This window comes from Lygodium microphyllum, chromosome 28 (genome assembly GCF_053477565.2).
Source record: "Lygodium microphyllum isolate KBCC chromosome 28, Lygodium_microphyllum_v1.1.10, whole genome shotgun sequence".
NCBI classification, from domain to species: Eukaryota; Viridiplantae; Streptophyta; class Polypodiopsida; order Schizaeales; family Lygodiaceae; genus Lygodium; species Lygodium microphyllum.
Genome location: NC_141162.1, coordinates 69756734 through 69778305, shown reverse-complemented (window position 1 = coordinate 69778305; position 21572 = coordinate 69756734). Strand labels below are relative to the sequence as shown.

The window sequence follows — 21572 nt, the reverse complement described above, 5'->3', positions numbered from 1 at the left end:
CTTTTTGTAAGGTGGATAGGAAATATTTGTGAGATGCTTAATAACATCAGTGTAATGTGTGCATTGTAGGTGATGGATATAAAGAGACTTGCTGAAGAAATGAAATTGACATGTATTCAGGCTTATAAGCTTGATGCTCTTAAAGCTGTTTTGAGTGAAAGTTTTGTTGATTTATCCAATACTACCAAAAGTCCAACAGATGGAGAACATGCTTTTATGCCTACATCATCAAGGGATTCTGTGGATACACCAAGGTTTGCAAAAGCTGAGTTCAGGGGTTCTGATATCACAAGGGTCCATTCAACTGGCCAAACCATGGCTACAGATGATCCAGGCAAGTTCAAATCCTTTATTTCAAGGTCAATAGTTAGTAGAGGATTATGAATCCAAAAGCTACTGAATTGTATCATGTGAAGAGTAGAATATCTTACATACTAAACGGAATGATCTAATAATAAAAGTGCAACATATTCTGTTTTTTGTGCATATTTCCAAATGCTAAAATAAGAAAAATTGAAGCAATGCACATGTGCTTGCTCAATTATAATCGTGACATGGTGGTGTATACCGATATCAAGCAAAGTAGGACATGTAAGTGTTTGATTGTTGGATTTGAATCTAAAGATTGTTGAGTTGATGTCGCTTTCTTTCATCGGAAACTTAAAGAGTTGGTTCTTGTAGAAAGGTGTAGAGCCTTTGTTCCAGATTCCTGGTAACTTTAAACAATAAGATATCCTAAACAGATGCCATGGTTGATAATACAAGAAAGCCACAATATAGAAGCAATGCTGAAGGAAGGAAAGAAGCCAGGAAATTGAGAAATGGACCAGGAAAGTCTCAGCATTTGCAAGAACGGGTTGATGGAGTGAAAGGCTTTTCACCACATAGCTTTGATAAGGTTCTTCTAGATCCGCCTTGTTCAGCATTGGGACTTCGACCACGCCTCTTTGCAGGACAGGTGAGTATCAATTTCTTCATATGTTTAGTTTTACTGTGCATACATCTAGTTAGATTACAATAACACTAAATTGTAAGATACATATCAACTATGTGTAGGAGAGATGCTTATGTATACAGATATACCTATCCACTCACGCGGACGACGACCTTCCCTGCGTCTGCACCGCCCTGATCTGCCCCCTCTGACCCGCCGCGTGACCTTTCTGCTGCAGCCGACTGACTTCGCCTGCTTCTGGACGTCGACCTGCCCTGCGTCTGCACCGCCCGTCTGCCCCCTCTGACCCGTCGCGTAACCTGCCATCCGTCCTGCCCGCCATCAGGTACGCTCGTCCGTCCTGTTCCCTATCAGACCCGCCATCGCCTGCCACACGCCGTCGCCTGTTCGTCCTGTCCGCCATTGCCTGTCAGACGCCGCCCTCGCCTGTCCGCCATCGCCTTTCAGACGCCGCCCTCGCTTGTTAGCCGCCGCCTTCGCCTGTCAGACGCCGCCCGGGCTTGTCAGCCGCCGCCCTCCCCTGTCAGACGCCGCCCTGATCTGCCCGTTTTGCCACCAAGGGGAAGCAGCCTGTCACACCCACGTTGCCACACAGTGGGCGTGACAGTGTGAGCCAGCAAAGGGAACGAGCCCTTCTCGGCCTGTGCACGTGCCCTCTCTGCACAGCGGCCGTCTGTTTTTGCTCGCGCGATTCCTAAGCCCCTTCTCCAGTCCAGTGCCGGGTCCGTTTTTCAGGAGAGAGAGAGAGAGAGAGAGAGAGAGAGAGAGAGAGAGAGAGAGAGAGAGAGAGAGAGAGAGAGAGAGAGAGAGAGAGAGAGAGAGGCCTGCGCATTTCTGCCTCCCGTGAGATCTTCACTCGGCCTCTGACTGGCATACGTAGTGATACAATATGGCTGGTTTGGATCTGGCTTTTATAGACCAAACGGTGGCAGCTCTTGGTCCGGATTCTGATATCGAGGAACCGGAGGATATGGTTCCGTGCACAGAAGAGATGCCCCCTGGTCCTGACTTCCAGCCTGTGGGCAAACGCACCAAGCATACCTCGGAAGAGACAGTGGATCATCAGGATCGTTCCTATGCTCAGGTTGCTTTTGATTCTGTGGACTCTCAGGATGTTGACTGGGAGCATTAGCTGGAGTTTGCCAACACTCTGCTTGGTGATTATGTTCAACATAATCAAGAAGTCTTTTCTAACTCTGCAAAACTGAAGATGTTCTGGAAGACACTGTGGACCCGAAAAATGTCCTGCGCTCCTTTTTAGTGTTTTATGAACGCGCTGTGCTACTCTTCTTCACTCGTAGCATCACACAGCTTTCCCGTCTTCGCCAGTGGCTGCACAGTCTGCTACAAGGGGAATGTGTTGAAGAGATTTTTGTTGGGCCCCGAGGCTTTTTTGAGGTGCTGTTGAAATGTGAGATGCACCGGGCTGCTCTCCTGTTTAAACTGCCTTTGTTCTTTGATCACCGTTTGGTCCATGTTGTGCCATGGCGCCCAATGGCAGATTTTCAGCGCTTGCTGCAACGTGAATGCCCTGTGTGGGTTGAAGTGGAAAATTGCCCGGCTGTCTATTGGCCAATGTTGAAGGACGCCATGGCCGCTGTGGGCACTGTTCTGGTCCCTCCAAGTCTAAGGGCCGTGAATCGTAACCGGTTGTGTATATTATGGGACACTGCTAGGAAAAGGCCTGCTTGGTTACGTCTCAATTTCTCTGGCATGCATTCTTTACACTTTCGTTTGAAATGGGGGAATTTTGTAGGACATTGCTTTTCATGTGGAAAATTGGGGCATTTTATGGCCGAATGCCTTGAGCAGCACCACACTTCAGATGCTGAGCATGTTGCGTTGCCCATGGAAGATATGGTGTGTGATGCTCCGTTGCAGGATGCTACTCACCCACCTAAAGTTCTGGATAAAGGTAAACAACAGGTTTCAGGTTTGGATTCCTGTGGCACTGACTGGGTCGAAGTACGCGCAGAAAAAGGCAACAGGATTGTTGTTGGCATGGAGGATACTGTGCCTTTTGCCGCACAAGATTCCATGCGTACTTATATGCGCATGAAAGAAATGTTGTCTTCCGAGCACGTTGCTCTTGCTATGGTTTCCTCTGCCCCCCGTCCACAACCCGCTAGGAGAGTGTATTCGGATCGTTCAAAGGGTCCACCTGCTAAGTTGGCTTTTGATACCAGAGGCAACGTCATTACCCCATGGGATCGTCGTTATCCCCGTTCCATCGCCAAGACAGCGGATATGCCGTCTATCTCCAAATCTGGTCGTCAGAACTCTTTTGCCGTGTTGGCTGATTTCTTGGATGAGGGAGTCCTGGACATTCTCGTAGAAAAGGTCAAATCGAGACAAGCTGTGCCTTGTACCTGATTTTCCTTTGAATACACATGAAAATAGCCACGTGGAACATGCGAGGAATTTTTTCTTGCCATAAGCAACATGCCATGTGGACGGTATTGCATGAGAATCAGTGGGATGTCTTGTGTGTTGTTGAGCACAAGAGTCACGGTGAAGCAGGAAAAGTTGTGGATTGCCATGGCTTTCGTTTGTTCTATGCAGGGACACATGCCATGCATTATTCTGGTGTGCTCATGATTGTACATGAAAAATATCAGCCTGTTCTTATTAAAAATGATGTACATGGCCGCTTTGTGGTGATTGAAATTTTATTCGAAGGAGAGATCTTATGGTTACTTGGCCTCTATGCTCCAAATGATCCTTCATCTCACTGGGAGCTTTGGCATACTTTGTAGACTTCCTTGTTACTTGGCAGACGGGGCTTTTTTATGGGGGATTTCAATATGTGTGTTGATTCTTCGCAGTCCACATCAGAGCAATCGGTAATGGACGCGCCGGAAAGTTGTATGTGGCATGAGTTGGCTCTTGCTGTTCTTAAGCAAGATCTCTGGTCCTGGCTACACTTGTCTTCTACAGAGTTTACTTTCCATTCTGCCCAGTATGCAAGAGCATGGTCGCGGTTGGACCACATATACATCATGTAGAATGATTTCCTTCCTTCCTGAGATGCTTGAAATGAAAGTTACCTGGAAAAGGCTTTTGACTATCTGGACTAGTCTTTCGTTGCAGAACTTATGTTTGCTATGGGCTTTGGTGCTTGGATGTCTCATTTGATCTACACCATCAGTGCTGCGGCGTCATCGCGAGTCATGCTGAATGGAGGCGTTACCGAGCCATTTGTCCTTGCCCGCTCTGTCAGACAGGGGTGCCCTTTGAGCCCTCTCTTCTTTGGCCTTGCGACTCATCCAGTTCTTTCGATGTTATCTCATATGGCAGCTTCTACTCAGTTGGCTGGATTGTCGCTTCCTTCTAGACAGCACTTCATTAGCCAATCCTTGGCTGATGACAGCTTTATGATTCTGCGTGTGGACAAGGATAACCTTCGCAAAGTATTAGATGTTTGGGCTCTCTTTGGTCAGGCTTCCGATCTTCGCAACAATGCTTTGAAATCAGCCATTCTCAGCTGCACGGAGTCGGATTTGCAGTCATTGGACTGGCAGGGTATGGTTGTTCCCTGTGGCTCCATTGTCAGGCATCTTGGGTACCCTTTGGGTGTTGATGTTCCCCCAAAGCATCTTCTACAGTGGATTTCTCAGAAACTGACTTCTAAGTTTCTGTATTGGAAGTCTCAGGCCTGGCCCTTCCATGTTCGCCTCAAAGTAGCCCAGACAATTATGTTGCCAATGCTCACATATTTCTTGCCATTGCTGCCCTGGACTACTACTACACTGAATGCTCTTACTCAGTTTATTCGTTTCATGCCAAGGAAAAAGGATTCCTTGCATCAGGCATTTCCCGGATTTCTTGGTCGCATGCGTGTACCCCGAAACGCATGGGTGGAGGGGCTATGTTGGATGCACAAACTCACATGCTGGCACTGCATTGGTCTCTTTTCTGCGCCATGTGCTCGGATCATCATCCCTGGGTCGTTTCGCCCATTATTTCCTTGAGGATCACGGACTTCTGCATGGAAATACCCAAATCTGGAGTGCTTGGTGGCATGTTCTTAATGCCGATTCTTGGTTCTCCAGTTCGTCATCTTTGCTGACCCATTTGGTATGTTCCTGGAGACTGGTCCTCCGGAAGGCTCAGTGGCATCCAACGGAGGACCGCTTAGCTACTAATTCTTTTCGATTGGAATTGCTGGCAGTCTCGCGGTTACTTTCATGGGAAGGGAAACGTGAGCTTTGACCAAAATTCAACCGAATGGCACGTTTGGGCTTAACTTCAGTCGTGGATGCCATCCTTGCCAGTCGCAATGTGTTAATATCGTTTCGTACAGCCAGGAGGCTTTTCAGGATCACTCGTGGATACATGCATTTATGGGAACAGCTTTTGATGAATTACATGCGATGGCTTAGAGCCATCGTGTATCTTGTAACCATGTAAACCTGTACCTTTTTTTCATAATTAATACAATTACCTTTTACGGAGAGAGAGAGAGAGAGAGAGAGAGAGGTTCACACACAGAGAGAGAGAGAGAGAGAGAGAGAGAGAGAGAGAGAGAGAGAGAGAGAGAGAGAGAGAGAGAGAGAGAGAGAGAGAGAGAGAGAGAGAGAGAGAGAGAGAGAGAGAGAGAGAGAGAGAGAGAGAGAGAGAGAGAGAGACGTGATGGCGCGAGACGGAGCGATGGCGACCTGACCTTCCGTGGTATCCGTCGACGCCTGCAGCCTGCGGCGCCCTTCGCTGTGAAGAGCGCGCGATCTGCAGGTTCGCTGGCGACTTGTCGCCACTGCCCGTTTTGACCCAGACCTTCGCCTGTTCCACCTGCGCGCTGCCGTTTCTGCCATGACGTCGCGCTCGCCATACCAGCACGCCTGTTTGTAACTGGTCGTCTGCCGCTTCAGAAAGAGAGAGAGAGAGCGAGAGAGAGAGTGCGCCTGCGAGTCCGTCTGGCCCTGCGTGCGCCTGTCTGGCCCGCCTGCGCCCGTCTGGCCCTCCTGCCGCCGCCCCTCTGACCTGCGGGCTTGGCGCTGCCCTGCGTGCCGCCCTGCCCTCTCGCCTGTCGCTCCCCCCTGCGCCCTTTCGTCCCCCCCCTGCGCGCCTTTCGTCTTTGACCCGCCTGCGTGCTGCGCCGCCTTGCCCTATGGTTCCTTCGCCATCCCACCCTGCGCGCCGCCTGACCCCGTCCTCCAGGGCAGTGCAGGCTTGACTGGATCCTGCGTGAAGCTGGGGACCAGCAATACGTCCCTGCCCAGGTTCGACCTCACCTAACCTAACCTAGCTCGCTCTCTGCCAGGACGCGTGTGAAGACAGCAGTATGGCTGGCCTGGATTTGGATTTTCTTGACCGGACGGTGGCAGCCCTTGGCCCTGATTCCGATGCTAAGGAGCCGGAAGATATGGTGCCATGCACGGAGGAGTTGCCGCCGAGTTCTGAACAGCCGCCTGCCGGCAAACGCTCCAAGCATACGCCTGATGAGCCAATGAGTCCTCCGGAACGCTCCTATGCGCAACTGGCCTCTGATCCTGTGGATTCGCAGGACATTGACTGGGAGCATTTGCTGGACTTCGCCAATACTCTGCTCGGTGATTATGTCCAGCATAATACCGAATCTTTTTCTGTTGCGGGAACGGATGATGTGCTGGAAGCCACGGTGGACCCCAAATCAGTCTTGCGATCCTTCTCGGTGTTCTATGACCGTGCAGTTATACTTTTCTTCACTGGCAGGATCCCAGTGCTTTCGCACATTCGCCAATGGTTGCACCATCTATTGCAAGGGGAGTCTGTTGAGGAGATCTTCCTTGGACCTCGAGGGTTTTATGAGGTCCTGCCGAAATCGGAAACGCAGCGCGCTGAGCTCCTGTCCAAGTTGCCGCTATTCTTTGATCGCCGCTTGGTCCATGTTGTGCCATGGCGCCCCATGGCCGACTTCCAGTGTCTGCTTCAACGCGAATGCCCGGTGTGGGTGGAGGTGGAAAACTGTCCGGCGGTCTATTGGCCCATGTTGAAGGATGCGATGGCAGTTGTGGGAACAGTGCTGGTTCCCCCAAGCCTCAGGGCGATGAACCGCAACCGTTTATGCATGCTATGGGACACGGCCAGGAAAAGGCCCGCCTGGCTTCGCCTCAATTGTTCGGGCATGCATCCTTTGTATTTTCGCTTAAAATGGGGCAACTTTGCGGGCCACTGCTTTTCATGTGGTAAATTGGGGCAATCCTCTTCCGAGGACGCGCAGGTTGTGCTGCCCAAGGACGACATGGTGCTTGATGCCACGCCCCAGGAAGCCCTTCAGTCTCCTCATGTCATGGATAAAGGCAAACAACAGGTCTTGAGTGTGGATTCCCGTCGCACTGACTGGATTGAGGCACGTTCTAAAAAAGGTAAAAAGTTGGATGCAGGCCTGGCAGATCCTGGGCCTCCCGCTTTCCAGGATTCCGTGCGCACGTATACGCACCGGAAAGAAATGGTCACTTCACAGCAGGCTGCGCGTCCTACGGCCCCGTCGGGCCCCCGCAATCAGTCTCCAAGGAGAGCCTATACCGACGGCCCCAGAGGCCCACCTGCCAAGCTGGCGTTCGATGCCAAAGGAAATGTTATTACACCCTGGGACCGGCGTTATCCCCGCCCCTCTCCCAAGGCAGTGGATTTCCCTTCTACCTCCAAAGCAGGTCGCCAGAATTCTTTCGCAGTGTTGGCTGATTTTCTGGATGAGGGTGTCCTGGATGCTCTTGCGGAAAAGGTGAAATCGAGGCAGTAGGCGCCTCGTTCCTGACTTCCTTCTTTGAGGATACATGAAGATAGCCACGTGGAATGTGCGAGGCATTTGCTCTCGCCATAAGCAACATGCCATGTGGACCGTCTTGCACGAGAACCAGTGGGATGTATTGTGTGCAGTTGAGCACAAAAGTCACGGTGAAGCAGGAAAAGTGATGGATTGTCATGGATTCCGTCTATTTTATGCAGGGACCCATGCTACGCACTATTCGGGCGTGCTGATGATTGTCCATGAGAAATATCAGCCTGTCCTTGTTAAAAATGATGTGCACGGCCGCTTTCTGGTGATCGAAGTCTTATTTGAAGGAGAGATTTTATGGCTGTTGGGCCTCTATGCTCCGAATGATCCCGCATCCCGACGGGATCTTTGGTCCACTTTGCAGGGTTCCATGTCACTCGGCCGAAGGGGATTCTTGATGGGAGATTTCAATATGTGTGTTGACTCTTCTCAGTCCACTTCAGGGCATTCGGTAATGGATACGCCGGAAAGCCGGGTGTGGAGTTCCTTTGCTTTGCACGTGCTCAAGCAAGATCTTTGGTCGTGGCTTCACCCTTCTTTTTCAGGGTTTACTTTTCATTCCGCACAATATGCAACTACCTGGTCGCGACTGGACAGAATGTATATCATGCAGGGTGATGATTTTCTCCCCGAGATGCTGGAAATGAAGGTCTTGCGGCAATATGCGTTGTCGGACCACTTCCCCCTCCAGCTTGAGATGCGGGCACACTGTATTGCACCTTTTGTGCAATTCCTGGATAAGCTCCCTTTACGTTCAATTTTCCAGGGCTATATGCAGCAGTTGATTGAGAGGTTCTTATTGGACTTCGCCTCTGAGGGCTTGCCTTCATTTGCACGGCTGCTCTCTAATGTGCAGCGGGTTGCTCGCGAGTATGGGATCCATCATGCCTCGCTTTGCCGCCGACGCCGACATGCAGCAGAAGACTTACTGGCTTTGGTCCGTTCCTTGCTCCTGGATTCCCCTGATGATGATTTTCTGCTCTCTCTGGAGAGGCGGTTGGCCCATCTTCTTCAAGTGTTTCAGTTGAAATCTTATCAACAGGCCAAGCTGCACAACGTGACGGACACAATGCAAGATAGCGCCTGCCAGTCTCATAAGTTCTTTCGCGCCTTGCATGCGTCTCCGGCTCGCGAAAATATGACCAGACTCCAGGATTCGGAAGGTCGCATGGTCACGGATCCGCAGACCATTGTCACTATGTGCAGAAACTATTTTATGGAACTTCTTGGTTCCTCTTCCTCGCCTTCTAGCCAGGTTACGCATGCCCGCTCGGTCTTCTATCATCTGGTTCGCCAGCAGGTTCTAGTTGACATGCAAGCCGCTTTGGAGACGGATATTTGCGAGGAAGAGGTTATGGACGTTTTGCTGCACCTGTCGAATGATAAAAGCCCTGGCTGGGATGCTCTCACTAATGAATTCTTTCAGACCTCGGCCACGCAGTTGGTGAAGCCATTGGTGGCCATGTTTCAGCAGGTGTGGAAAACGGGAGTCATGCCCTCCTCATGGAAAGAAGGCCTTATCAAACTAATTCCAGAGGTCCCTTCGCCGTCACAGTTGCAACACTGGAGACCAATCTCTTTGATGGGCTCCATGTATAAAATCTACTCCAAAGTGCTGGCGAATTGGCTTCACAAGCACCTTCCAGCTATTGTGCATCCTCTCCAATATGGTTTCATTAAGGGCCGCAACATTCTGCATAATATCTTAAATGTGCAAATGGCTATTGACTATGCGTGGCACTCCAGTCAAGAAGTGGTATTGATTCAATTGGACTTGGAAAAGGCTTTTGACTATGTGGACTGGTCTTTCATTGCAGACCTCATGTCGGCTATGGGCTTTGGTACCCGAATGTCCCGATTAATCTACACCATTAGTGCTGAGGCTTCCTCCGAATGTCCCGATTAATCTACACCATTAGTGCTGAGGCTTCCTCCAGAGTTATGCTTAATGGTGGAGTTACAGAGTCATTTGTCCTTGCACGCTCGGTCAGACAGGGTTGTCCGTTGAGCCCTCTCTTCTTTGCCCTGGCGACTCACCCGGTCCTTTCAATGTTATCCTCCATGGCAGCCTCTGCTCAGCTGGCCGGGCTGTCTCTTCCGTTGGGTCCGCATTTCGTTAGTTAATCTTTGGCTGATGACACCTTTATGATTTTGCAGGCGGACAGGGACAACATTCGCAGGGCATTAGATGTTTGGACACTCTTTGGTCAGGCCTCTGGGCTTCGCATCAATGCCCTCAAATCAGCCATTCTCAGTTGCACGGAGCCTGATTTACAGTCCTTAGGCTGGCAAGGCCAGGTGGTTTCCCGTGGATCCATTGTCAGGCATCTTGGATACCCATTGGGGGTGGATGTACGGCCAAAAGACCTGCTGGAGTGGATTTCACAAAAACTGGCGGCGAAGTTTATGTATTGGAAGTCACAAGCGTGGCCTTTCCATGTCCGCCTCAAAGTGGCCCAGACAATCATGCTTCCAATGCTAACGTATTTCCTGCCTTTGTTGCCATGGACGCCTACTACTTTGAAGGCCCTCACTCATCCCATCCGTTTCATGCTGTGGAGAAGGATTCACTGCAGGCCGGCATTTCCTGGATTTCGTGGTCACACGCATGTACCCCTAAGCGCATGGGTGGAGGAGCTATTTTGGATGCACACACTCATATGTTAGCTCTCCGTTGGTCCCTTTTTCGTGCCATGTGTGTGGACCATCACCCTTGGACCATCATAGCCCGTTATTTTCTTGAGGACAGCGGGCTCCGCCATGGCAACACACGGCTTCGGGCCTCCTTGTGGCATGTCCTTAATGCTGACTCTCGTATTTCCATTCCCGCTTCCTCTTTGTTACTGCACTTGGTCGGCTCTTGGAAAGTGGTGCTCCAAAAGGCCCGTTGGCACCCAGTAGGGGATCGCTTGCAGACTAACTCCTTTCAGCTGGAATTGTTGGCAGTATCGAGACTCCTTTCATGGGAAGATAAACATCAACTCAGACCAAGATTTAATCGCATGGCCCGTTTAGGTGTGACGTCGGTTGCGGATGCTACCCTTGCCACTCGCAATGTCCTCGTATCATTTCGGACTGCTCGGCGACTCTTCAAGATCCCGCGTGGATACCGTGATTTATGGGACCAGCTTTCGTCGGAGCTTCAGGGTCGGCAACCCTTTCCTGCCTTGACTGTGGATCGCCCTTGGCAGGACTGGGACCTTGCAGGCCGCCTGAGTCTGGAAAAGGCCTCTACTAATCAGGTGTATCATCTTCTTGTTCAAGATCACCAATGGCTGGGAGAGAAAGCTAATACTGTTTGGGGACTGCGGAAATCGCTATCATGGTGGCAGAAAACGCTGATGGAGGGCTGGCTAAATAAGACACCTTTCAAATGCAAGGTTTTTCTTTGGCGGGTGATGATTGGTGGTCTTCCTCTGGCCTCGGCCCTTGCCAAGCGTCGCATCTCGAATGGCAATTGTTTCTTCTGTACCACACCGGCGGAATCGGCCCGACATCGTTTTCTCTCTTGCCCGCTCGCCAAGAATATCTGGTCGCTCTTGTCGCACATTTGGCGCGCGGTGGTGGGGTCCTCGCTAACTCCTTTCGACTGGGTTTTTGTGCGCCCGAAGTTTCCCGCACCGCCACAGTTGCATGAGAAGATCTTATTTCACTTTTTCAGATATTGGGGTTGCTGGCACATTTGGACCACGCGCAATGCTTTTCTCTTTGATTCGGCCTCTAATGTACCCCGACATATTGCCAGGCTTAAAGGGCTCTTGCATTGGCAGCTAGATATCATCCGACACTCCGACTTGCTCCCTCGGGAGGATTTGCAACCGTGGCATATGGCGATTGCCGCTGGGTCGTTGCCATGATTGGTGTAACCTTTTCAGTGCATCCCTACGGGGCTTCCCCACACGTTGGCCTAGGGCCCTCGTGTATCTTGTAATCAGAAAAAAGAGAGAGAGACAGAAAGAGAAAACCTCTTCACATGATGGCTTTGTGTCATCATGTATCTTGTAATCCAATAATCTTGTATTTTTTTCGTAATTAATACAATTACCTTTTACGAAAAAAAAAAGAGAGAGAAGTTTTGAGTGCTCTCTGGGCTACATAGAGAGAGAGAGAGAGAGAGAGGCTGGATGGCGACTGCGTGCCCTGCGCTGCCGACTGGTTGACAATCGCGACCTCCCTGTCGCCATCGCCATCGCTTGCGCGACCTCCCTGTTCGCCATCGCCTGCCCTCGTTCGTCAGCGCCTGCGAAACCCTGCTCTTACCTGTTCGCCCTCGCCACTGCCTGCACCCCGTCGCCCTCGTCTGCAGGCCCGGCCGCCTGCGTCTGCAGGCCCGCCGCCTGCGTTTGCAGGCCCCGTCTGCAGGCCCCGCCCTTGTCTGCAGGCCCCGCCGCCTGAGCCCCGTCGCCCTCGCTTGCAGGCCCCGTCTGCAGGCTCCGTCGCCCTCGGCTGCGTGTCCGATCTCTTGTCGCCCCTGCTTCGCAGCGAGTCTGTGGCTGACGGTTCGGCCCTGCCGTTGCCTGCTAGCCTTCTTCCTCGTACAGCTCAGCTTTTATTAGCTGTCTTTGCAGAGTACACCCCTGGACAGCGCATCTGTACAGACCAGCGGGCGAGAGAGAGAGCGGGAGAAAGACAGGGTCAGTCCTCTTTCACGATCAAATTGTCATACGATGGCTGGTTTGGATCTGGATTTCATAGACCAAACAGTGGCAGCACTTGGCCCGGATTCTGATGCCGAGGAACCTGAGGACATGGTTCAGTGCAACGAAGAGATGCTCCCGGGTCCCGACATTCAGCCTGCGGGTAAACGTACCAAGCATACTCCGGAAGAGATAGGTGTTCCTCAGGATCGTTCCTATGCTCAGGTTGCTTCTGATCCTGCGGACTCCCAGGATGTTGACTGGGAGCATTTACTGGAATTTGCCAACACGTTGCTTGGCGATTACGTTCAACATAATCAGGAAGCCTTTTCCGACTCAGCGCCTGACGATGTTCTGGACGCCACCGTTGACTCAAAAACTGTCCTGCGCTCCTTTTCAGTATTTTATGATCGCGCTGTGATACTCTTCTTCACTGGTCGAATCCCGCTGCTTTCCCGTATTCGCCAGTGGCTGCACAGTCTGCTACAAGGGGAACGTGTTGAAGAGATTTTTGTTGGCTCCAGGGGGTTTTTTGAGGTTCTGTTAAAATCAGAGACGCATCGTGCTGCTCTCCTGTCTAAACTGCCTTTATTTTTTGAACGCCGGTTGGTTCATGTGGTTCCATGGCGCCCAATGGCAGATTTTCAGCGTCTGCTGCAACGTGAATGCCCTGTATGGGTGGAAGTGGAAAATTGCCCGGCTGTTTATTGGCCACTGTTGAAGGATGCTATGGCCGCGGTGGGCACTGTTCTCGTCCCTCCCAGTCTCCGGACAGTGAATCGCAACCGCTTGTGTATGCTATGGGACACTGCAAGAAAAAGGCCTGCTTGGTTACGCCTTAATTGTTCGGGCATGCATCCGTTACACTTTAGATTGAAACGGGGCAATTTTGCAGGGCATTGCTTTTCCTGTGGACAGTTGGGGCATTTCATGGCTGAATGCCCGGAACAGCAACATACCTCCGATGCTGGCCATGCTGCGCCGCCCACGGAAGATATGGTGTGTGATGCCCCGTCGTTGGATGCTATCCACCAGCCCCAAGTTCTGGCCAAAGGTAAACAACAGGTTTCGGGTCTGGATTCCCGTGCCACTGATTGGGTGGAAGTACGTGCAAAAAAAGGCAACAGGGTTGTTGCTGGCATGGAAAATACTGTGTCTACTCCCTCACAAGATTCCATGCGTACATATATGCGCAGGAAGGAAATGTTGTCTTCTGAGCACGCTGCTCCTGCTATGGTTTCCTCTGCCCCCCGTCATCAACCCGCCAGAAAAATGTATTCAGATCGTCCAAAGGGTCCCCCTGCTAAGCTGGCATTTGATACCAGAGGTAATGTCATTACCCCATGGGACCGTCGTTACCCCCGTTTCAACCCCAAGCCAGCAGATATGTCGTCTACTTCCAAATCTGGTCCTCAGAACTCTTTTGCTGTGTTGGCGGATTTCTTGGACGAGGAAGTCCTGGACATTCTTGCTGACAAGGTCAAATCAAGGCAAGCTGTGCCTCGTACCTAATTTGGTTTTAATTACACATGAAAATAGCCACGTGGAATGTGCGAGGAATTTGTTCTCGCCACAAGCAACATGCCATGTGGACGGTATTGCATGAAAATCAGTGGGATGTCCTGTGCGCTGTTGAGCACAAGAGTCACGGTGAAGCCGGAAAAGTAGTGGATTGCAATGGCTTTCGACTGTTCCATGCAGGGACACAGGCCATGCATTATTCGGGAGTGCTCATGATTGTACATGACAAATATCAGCCTATGCTTATTAAAAATGATGTTCATGGCCGCTTTTTGGTGATTGAAATTTTATTCGAAGGGGAAATCTTATGGTTACTTGGCCTCTATGCTCCGAATGATTCGTTATCTCGTCGGGAGCTTTGGCAGACTTTGCAGACCTCCTTGTCACTTGGCAGACGAGGCTTCATGGGGGATTTTAATATGTGTGTGGATTCTTCCCAGTCCACATCGGAGCATTCGGTGATGGACGCGCCTGAAAGTCGTATGTGGCATGAGTTGGCTCTTTCTGTTCTTAAGCAAGATCTCTGGTCCTGGCTACACCCGTCTTCTACAGGGTTTACTTTCCATTCGGCTCAGTATGCAACAACATGGTCGCGACTGGATCGTATGTATATCATGCAGAATGATGACTTTCTTCCCGAGATGCTCGACATTAAAGTGTTGCAGCAATATGCTTTGTCAGACCATTTCCCTCTGCAGCTTGAGGTACTTGCACAACCCATTGCACCTTTCAAGCGATTTCTGGACCGACTCCCTTTGCGCTTCAACTCATCTTACCTGAAGCATGCACTCTTTTAGGGCTATATGCAGCAATTGATTGACAGATTTGTCTTGGACTTCCCTTCTTAGGGCATTGTGTCTTTTGAAAGATTGCTCTCTAATGTGCAACGGGTTGCTCGGCAGTATGGGATTTATCATGCCTCTCTTTGTCGGCAGCGTTGCAAGGCAGCAGAGGATCTGCTGGCTTTGGTTCGTTCTCTGCTGGTCGACACTCCGGATGATGCATTTCTGCTTGCACTAGACATGCGGGGGGCTGATCTTGTTAAAGCATTCCAGTTAAAATCATATCAGCAGGCCAAACTGCAACATCTGACAGAAACTTTGCAAGATAGTGCATGTCAGACCCATAAGTTCTTTCGAGCGCTCCATGCCTCTCCTGCTCGAGAAAATATGACCAGACTCGAGGATGCAGAAGGCCACCTTATCCTGGATCCGCAGACTATTGTGCATATGTGCAGGAACTATTTCCATGACCTTCTCGGTTCCACCTCTCCCCCTTTGGCCCAAATTACTCAGGCCCGTTCGGCTTTTTATGACCTGGTCCGCAATCAGCTTCCGCAGGACATGCAAACTACTATGGAGTCCGATATTTCTGAGACAGAGGTTATGGACGTATTGTTACACTTACCTAAGGATAAAAGCCCGGGTTGGGATGGTCTCACTAATGAGTTCTTTGAAGCTTTTGCTACCCAACTGGTGAAACCTTTGCAGGCTTTGTTCCAGCAGGTGTGGGAAACGGGGATCATGCCTTCCTCATGGAAAGAAGGCCTCATTAAACTGCTTCCAAAAGCTCCTTCGCCATCTAAGTTGACACAGTGGCGCCCAATTTCTTTGATGGGTTCAATGTACAAAATCTTTTCCAAAGTAATGGCGAATCGGCTCCATAAGCATCTCCCGGCCATTGTGCACCCTCTACAGTATGGTTTTATTCAGGGCCGAAATATCCTACACAATGTATTGAATGCTCAACTGGCAATTGATTATGCCAGGCATTCCAATCAGGAGGTCGTTTTTGATTCAACTGGACCTGGAAAAGGCTTTTGACTATCTAGACTGGTCTTTCGTTGCTGAACTTATATCTGCTATGGGCTTTGGTCCGCGGATGTCTAGTCTCATATACACTATTAGCGCTGCAGCGTCTTCGCGGGTCATGCTGAACGGAGGTGTTACTGAGCCATTTGTCCTTGCACGCTCTGTCAGACAAGGATGCCCTTTGAGCCCTCTATTTTTTGCCCTTGCCATACATCGAGTTCTTTCGATGTTATCTCATATGGCAGTCTCTTCTCAGTTGGCAGGACTGTCGCTTCCTACAGGACAGCACTTCATTGGCCAATCCCTGGCGGATGATACTTTTATGATCTTGCGTGCAGACAGGGATAACCTTCGAAGAGCATTGGATGTTTGGGCCCTCTTTGGTCAGGCGTCCGGCCTTCGCATTAACGCCCTCAAATCAGCCATTCTCAGCTGCACGGAGTCGGATTTGCAGTCCTTGGACTGGCAGGGTCTGGTTGTTCCTCGTGGCTCCATTGTCAGGCACCTTGGGTACCCTTTGGGTGTTGATGTTCCCCCAAAGCAGCTGCTGCAGTGGATTTCTCAGAAAATGGTGGCTAAGTTTATGTATTGGAAATCTCAAGCCTGGCCTTTCCATGTTCGTCTCAAAGTGGCCCAGACTATTATGTTGCCAATGCTCACATATTTCTTACCATTGTTGCCCTGGACTACTACGACTCTCAATGCTCTTACTCAGTCCATTCGTTTCATGCTATGGAAGAAAGACTCATTGCACGCAGGTATTTCCTGGATCTCTTGGTCGCATGCGTGCACTCCTAAACGCATGGGTGGCGGAGCTATTTTAGCTGCTCAAACTCACATGCAGGCACTCCGTTGGTCGCTTTTCCGCGCCATGTGCTCGGATCATCATCCATGGGTCGATATAGCCCGTTATTTCCTTGAGGGCCAGGGGCTTCAACATGGCAATACCCAGATCCGGAGTTCTTGGTGGCATGTTCTTAATGCTGATTCGCGGTTCTTCAGCTCTTCTTCGTTGCTGCTCACTCATTTGGTGTGTTCCTGGAAACACGTCCTCCAGAAGGCCCTGTGGCATCCAGCGGAGGATCGCTTAGCTGCTAACTCTTTTCAATTGGAGTTGCTGGTAGTTTCCCGTTTACTTGCATGGGACGGTAAACAGGACCTCAGACCACAATTCAACCGGATGGCCCGTTTGGGTTTGTCTTCAGTTGCGGATGCCACCCTTGCCAGTCGCAATGTGCTTATATCTTTTCGTACAGCCAGGCGGCTTTTCAGGATCCCTCGTGGTTACAGGCCTTTATGGGAACAGCTTTTGAGGATGCTCCAGAGCAGACAACCCTTTCCTGCCCTTGCTTCGGTTCATCCCTGGCAGGATTGGGACCTACAAGGCCGGCTGACCTTAAGCAAAGCTTTTGCTAACCAAGTGTATCATATTCTGATTAAAGATCATCAATGGCTCGTCACCAAAGCGAATGCTTTATGGGGATTACGTAAATCCCGGTCATGGTGGAGGGAAACTGTGATGGCGGGCTGGTTGAACAAGACACCCTTCAAATGTAAAGTTTTTCTTTGGAGAATGATGGTTGGTGGTCTTCCGCTTGCTTCGGCTCTCTCCAAGCGACGAATCTCCAATGGCCACTGTTTCTTTTGCACCACTGCTGTGGAATCCGCCCGCCACCGATTTATTTGTTGCCCCCTCGCAAAGAAAGTCTGGTTATTTATGTCGGCTGTTTGGCAAGGAGTGGTTGGTCCCACCCTGCGCCCCTTTGATTGGGTTTTCGGGCAGCCCAAATACCCCGCTCCTGCACAGCCACATATGAAGCTCGTGTATCATTTTCTTCGATATTGGGGCTGCTGGCATAACTGGACCATCCGGAATGCTTTCCTTTTTGACTCCGCCTATAATATTCAGCGGCATATTGCCAAGCTTAAGGGCCTCTTGTATTGGCAGTTGGATCTTCTCCGGCATTCTGATTTGCTCTCTAGGGAGGACTTACGTCCCTGGCATAGGGCAATTTCCTCTGCATCTTTGCCATGACGTTGTAACTTGTAGCACTTAGAATCTCTTCACATGATGACTTAGATTGTCGTCATGTATCTTGTAATCAAGTAATCTTGTATTTTTTTCGTAATTAATACAATTACCGTTTACGAAAAAAAGAGAGAGAGAGAGAGAGAGAGAGAGAGAGAGAGAGAGAGAGAGAGAGAGAGAGAGAGAGAGAGAGAGAGAGAGAGAGAGAGAGAGAATTCCTATTGGATTTCTCCTCTTAGGGCAGTGCTTCGTTTGAAAGATTGCTCTCTAATGTGCGGCGGGTGGCTCGCCAGTATGGGATCCATCATGCATCTCTTTGTCGCCGACGCCGACAAGCAGTAGAGGACCTGTTTGCTTTGGTTCGTTCACTGCTGGTGGACACTCTAGATGATGAATTTCTGCTATCACTGGCAATGCGTGAAGCTGATCTTATTAAAAAATTTCAGTTGAAATCTTATCAGCAAGCCAAATTGCAACATCTGACAAAGACTTTGCAAGATACTGTGTGTCAGACTCATAAGTTCTTTCGAGCTCTTCATGCCTCTCCTGCTCGAGAGAATATGACTAGACTTCAGGATGCAGAAGGTCGAATGGTCCTTGATCCGCGGACTATTGTCAACATGTGTAGAAATTATTTCATCGATCTTCTTGGTTCCACTTCTCCACCTTCACGCCACATTACTCATGCCCGTTCAGTTTTTTATGATCTAGTCAGCAAATCAAGTTCTGCAGGACATGCAAGCTACTATGGAGACTGATATTTGTGAGGCAGAGGTTATGGATGTTCTGTTACACTTGCCCAAGGATAAAAGTCCTGGCTGGGATGGTCTCACCAATGAGTTCTTTGGGGTTTTTGCTACCCAACTGGCGAAACCATTGACGGCTCTGTTTCAGCAGGTGTGGGAAACGGGGATCATGCCTTTATTAAGCTGCTTCCAAAAGTTCCTTTGCGGTCTATGTTGAAACATTGGAGCCCAATTTCTTTGATGGGTTCTATGTATAAAATCTTTTCCAAAGTAATGGCGAATCGGCTCCATAAGCATCTTCCTACAATTGTGTATCCTCTCCAATATGGATTCATTAAGGGCCGGAACATTCTGCACAATGTATTAAATGCACAACTGGCGATTGATTATGCAAAACATTCCAATCAGGAGGTCGTACTGATTCAATTGGACCTGGAAAAGGCTTTTGATTATCTAGACTGGTCTTTCATTGCAGAACTTATTTCTGTTATGGGCTTTGGTGCCCGGATGTCTCGTCTGATTTACACCATCAGTGTTGCGGCGTCTTCGCGAGTCATGCTGAATGAAGGCGTTACCGAGCCATTTGTCCTTGCCCGCTCTGTCAGACAGGGGTGCCCTTTGAGTCCTCTCTTCTTTGCCCTTGCGACTCATCCACTTCTTTCGATGTTATCTCATATGGCAGCTACTACTCAGTTGGCTGGATTGTCGCTTCCTTCTGGACAGCACTTCATTAGTCAATCCTTGGCTGATGACAGCTTCATGATTTTGCGTGCGGACAAGGATAACCTTCGTAAAGCATTAGATGTTTGGGCTCTCTTTGGTCAGGCTTCCGGTCTTCGCATCAATCCTTGGAAATCGGCCATTCTCAGTTGCACGGAGTCGGATTTGCAGTCATTGGACTGGCAGGGTATAGTTATTCCCCGTGGCTCCATTGTCAGGCATCTTGGGTACCCTTTGGGTATTGATGTTCCCCCAAAGCAGCTACTACAGTGAATCTCACAGAAACTGTCCGCTAAGTTTCTGTATTGGAAGTCTCAGGCCTGGCCCTTCCATGTTCGCCTCAAAGTAGCCCAGACAATTATGTTGCCAATGCTTACATAGTTCTTGCCATTGCTGCCCTGGACTGCTACTACAATGAATACTATTACTCAGTCTATTCGCTTCATGTTATGGAAGAAGGATTCCCTGCATGCAGGCATTTCTTGGATTTCTTGGTCGCATGCGTGCACCCCCAAACGCATGGGTGGAGGGGCTATTTTAGATGCCCAAACTCATATGCTCGCACTTCGTTGGTCGCTTTTCCGCGCCATGTGCTCGGATCATCATCCGTGGGTTGTTATAGCCTGTTATTTTCTAGAGGATCATGGGCCTTCTGCATGGGAATACCCAAATCCGGAGTTCTTGGTGGCACGATCTCAATGCTGATTCTCGGTTCTCCAGTTCTTCCTCATCCCTGCTTGCCCATTTGGTATGTTCCTGGCGGCTGGTCGTTCGCAAGGCTCAGTGGCATCCAACAGAGAATCGCCTGGCTACTAATTCTTTTCAATTGGAATTATTGGCAGTTTCGCAGTTGCTTTCGTGGGAAGGTAAACATGAGCTTCGACCAAAATTCAACTGCATGGCACGTTTGGGATTAACTTCAGTCGCGGATGCCAGCCTAGCCAACCGGAATGTCTTGATATCCTTTCGTACAGCCAGAAGGCTTTTCAGGATTCCTCGTGGATACATGCATTTATGGGAACAGCTTTTGATGATCCTCCAGAGCAGACACCTCTTTCCTGCCCTTGCTTGGGATCGTCCCTGGCAGGACTGGGACTTGGCAGGCCGGCTGACTTTAGAAAAGGCTTCAGCTAACCAGGTGTATCATCTTATGATTAAAGATCATCAATGGCTGGTTACTAAAGCTAATACTTTATGGGGATTGCGTAAATCTCGGTCATGGTGGAGGGCAACTGTGATGGATGGCTGGTTGAACAAGACACCCTTCAAATATAAGGTCTTTCTTTGGAGAATGATGATTGGTGGTCTTCCGCTTGCTTCAGCCCTTTTCAAGCGCCAAATCTCCAGCGGCAACTGTTTCTTTTGCACCACTAGTGTAGAATCCGCCCGTCACCGATTTATTTCTTGCCCCGTCGCTAAGAAAATCTGGTCATTCTTGTCGGCCTTTTGGCGAGCGGTGGTTGGTTTAGCGCTACGCCCGTCTGATTGGGTTTTTGTGCAGCCCAAATACCCTACACCCACATAGCCACATATGAAGATCAGGTTTCACTTTCTGCGATATTGGGGCTGGTGGCATAACTGGACCATTCGGAATGCTTTTCTTTTTGATTCCGCCTATAACGTTCAGCGGCATATTGCTAGGCTTAAGGGCCTCTTGTACTGGCAGATAGACCTTCTCCGGCACTCTGATATGCTCTCCCGGGAGGACTTACGTCCCTGCCATATGGCAATTTCCTCTGCATCTTTGCCATGACTTTGTAATTCTTAGGTCATCTGGTTCTTGTAAAGAGATAGTGTCCTCTTTTCACACGATGGGGTAGACCCATTGTGTATTTTGTAATCATGAAAACTTGTACTTTCTTCGTAATTAATACAATTACCTTTTATGGAGAGAGAGAGAGAGAGAGAGAGAGAGAGAGAGAGAGAGAGAGAGAGAGAGAGAGAGAGAGAGAGAGAGAGAGAGAGAGAGAGAGAGAGAGAGAGAGAGAGAGAGAGAGAGAGAGAGAGAGAGAGAGAGAGAGAGAGAGAAGAGAGAGAGAGATGGCGGACCTTCATCCCGCGTGACCTAGTGACCATGTCATCGACCCCGTGCAGCCGCGGACCCTGTCGTGACATGCCGTTGTTGCGCCCATTAGTACCTCTCGTTGCCACGCCTATCGCAGGTACCACCGCCCATCTATACCTGCGCCCGTCAATCTTTCCTCGTCGTCTGTCCCTGCGCTCGCCTTCATCCACGCCTTGCGCCTGCTCGCTGGACGGCTGCTGCGAGTTTGCCTGCCCGCCTTCGTCAACGTTTGGCGTTTGCCCCGCCTGTCAAACGCTGCCCCGCCTGACGTCTGCCTTGCCTGACGTCCGCCCTGCCTGACGACTGCCCCGCCTGATGTCCGCCCTGCCTG

At 50.1% G+C, this 21572-nt stretch overlaps 1 protein-coding gene across 5 annotated transcripts in view; it reads left to right on the top strand.

The window, feature by feature from the left end:
- Positions 1–21572, top strand: part of LOC148011578 (NOL1/NOP2/sun family protein) — a 251201-nt gene that overhangs the window by 173690 nt on the left and 55939 nt on the right. For all 5 annotated transcript variants that reach the window (XM_087670922.1, XM_087670920.1, XM_087670921.1 and 2 more), the window contains 2 exons: positions 70–334; positions 744–958. In XM_087670922.1, the coding sequence (XP_087527048.1) occupies positions 70–334; positions 744–958 (480 nt within the window). The remainder of the gene's footprint in view (positions 1–69; positions 335–743; positions 959–21572) is intronic.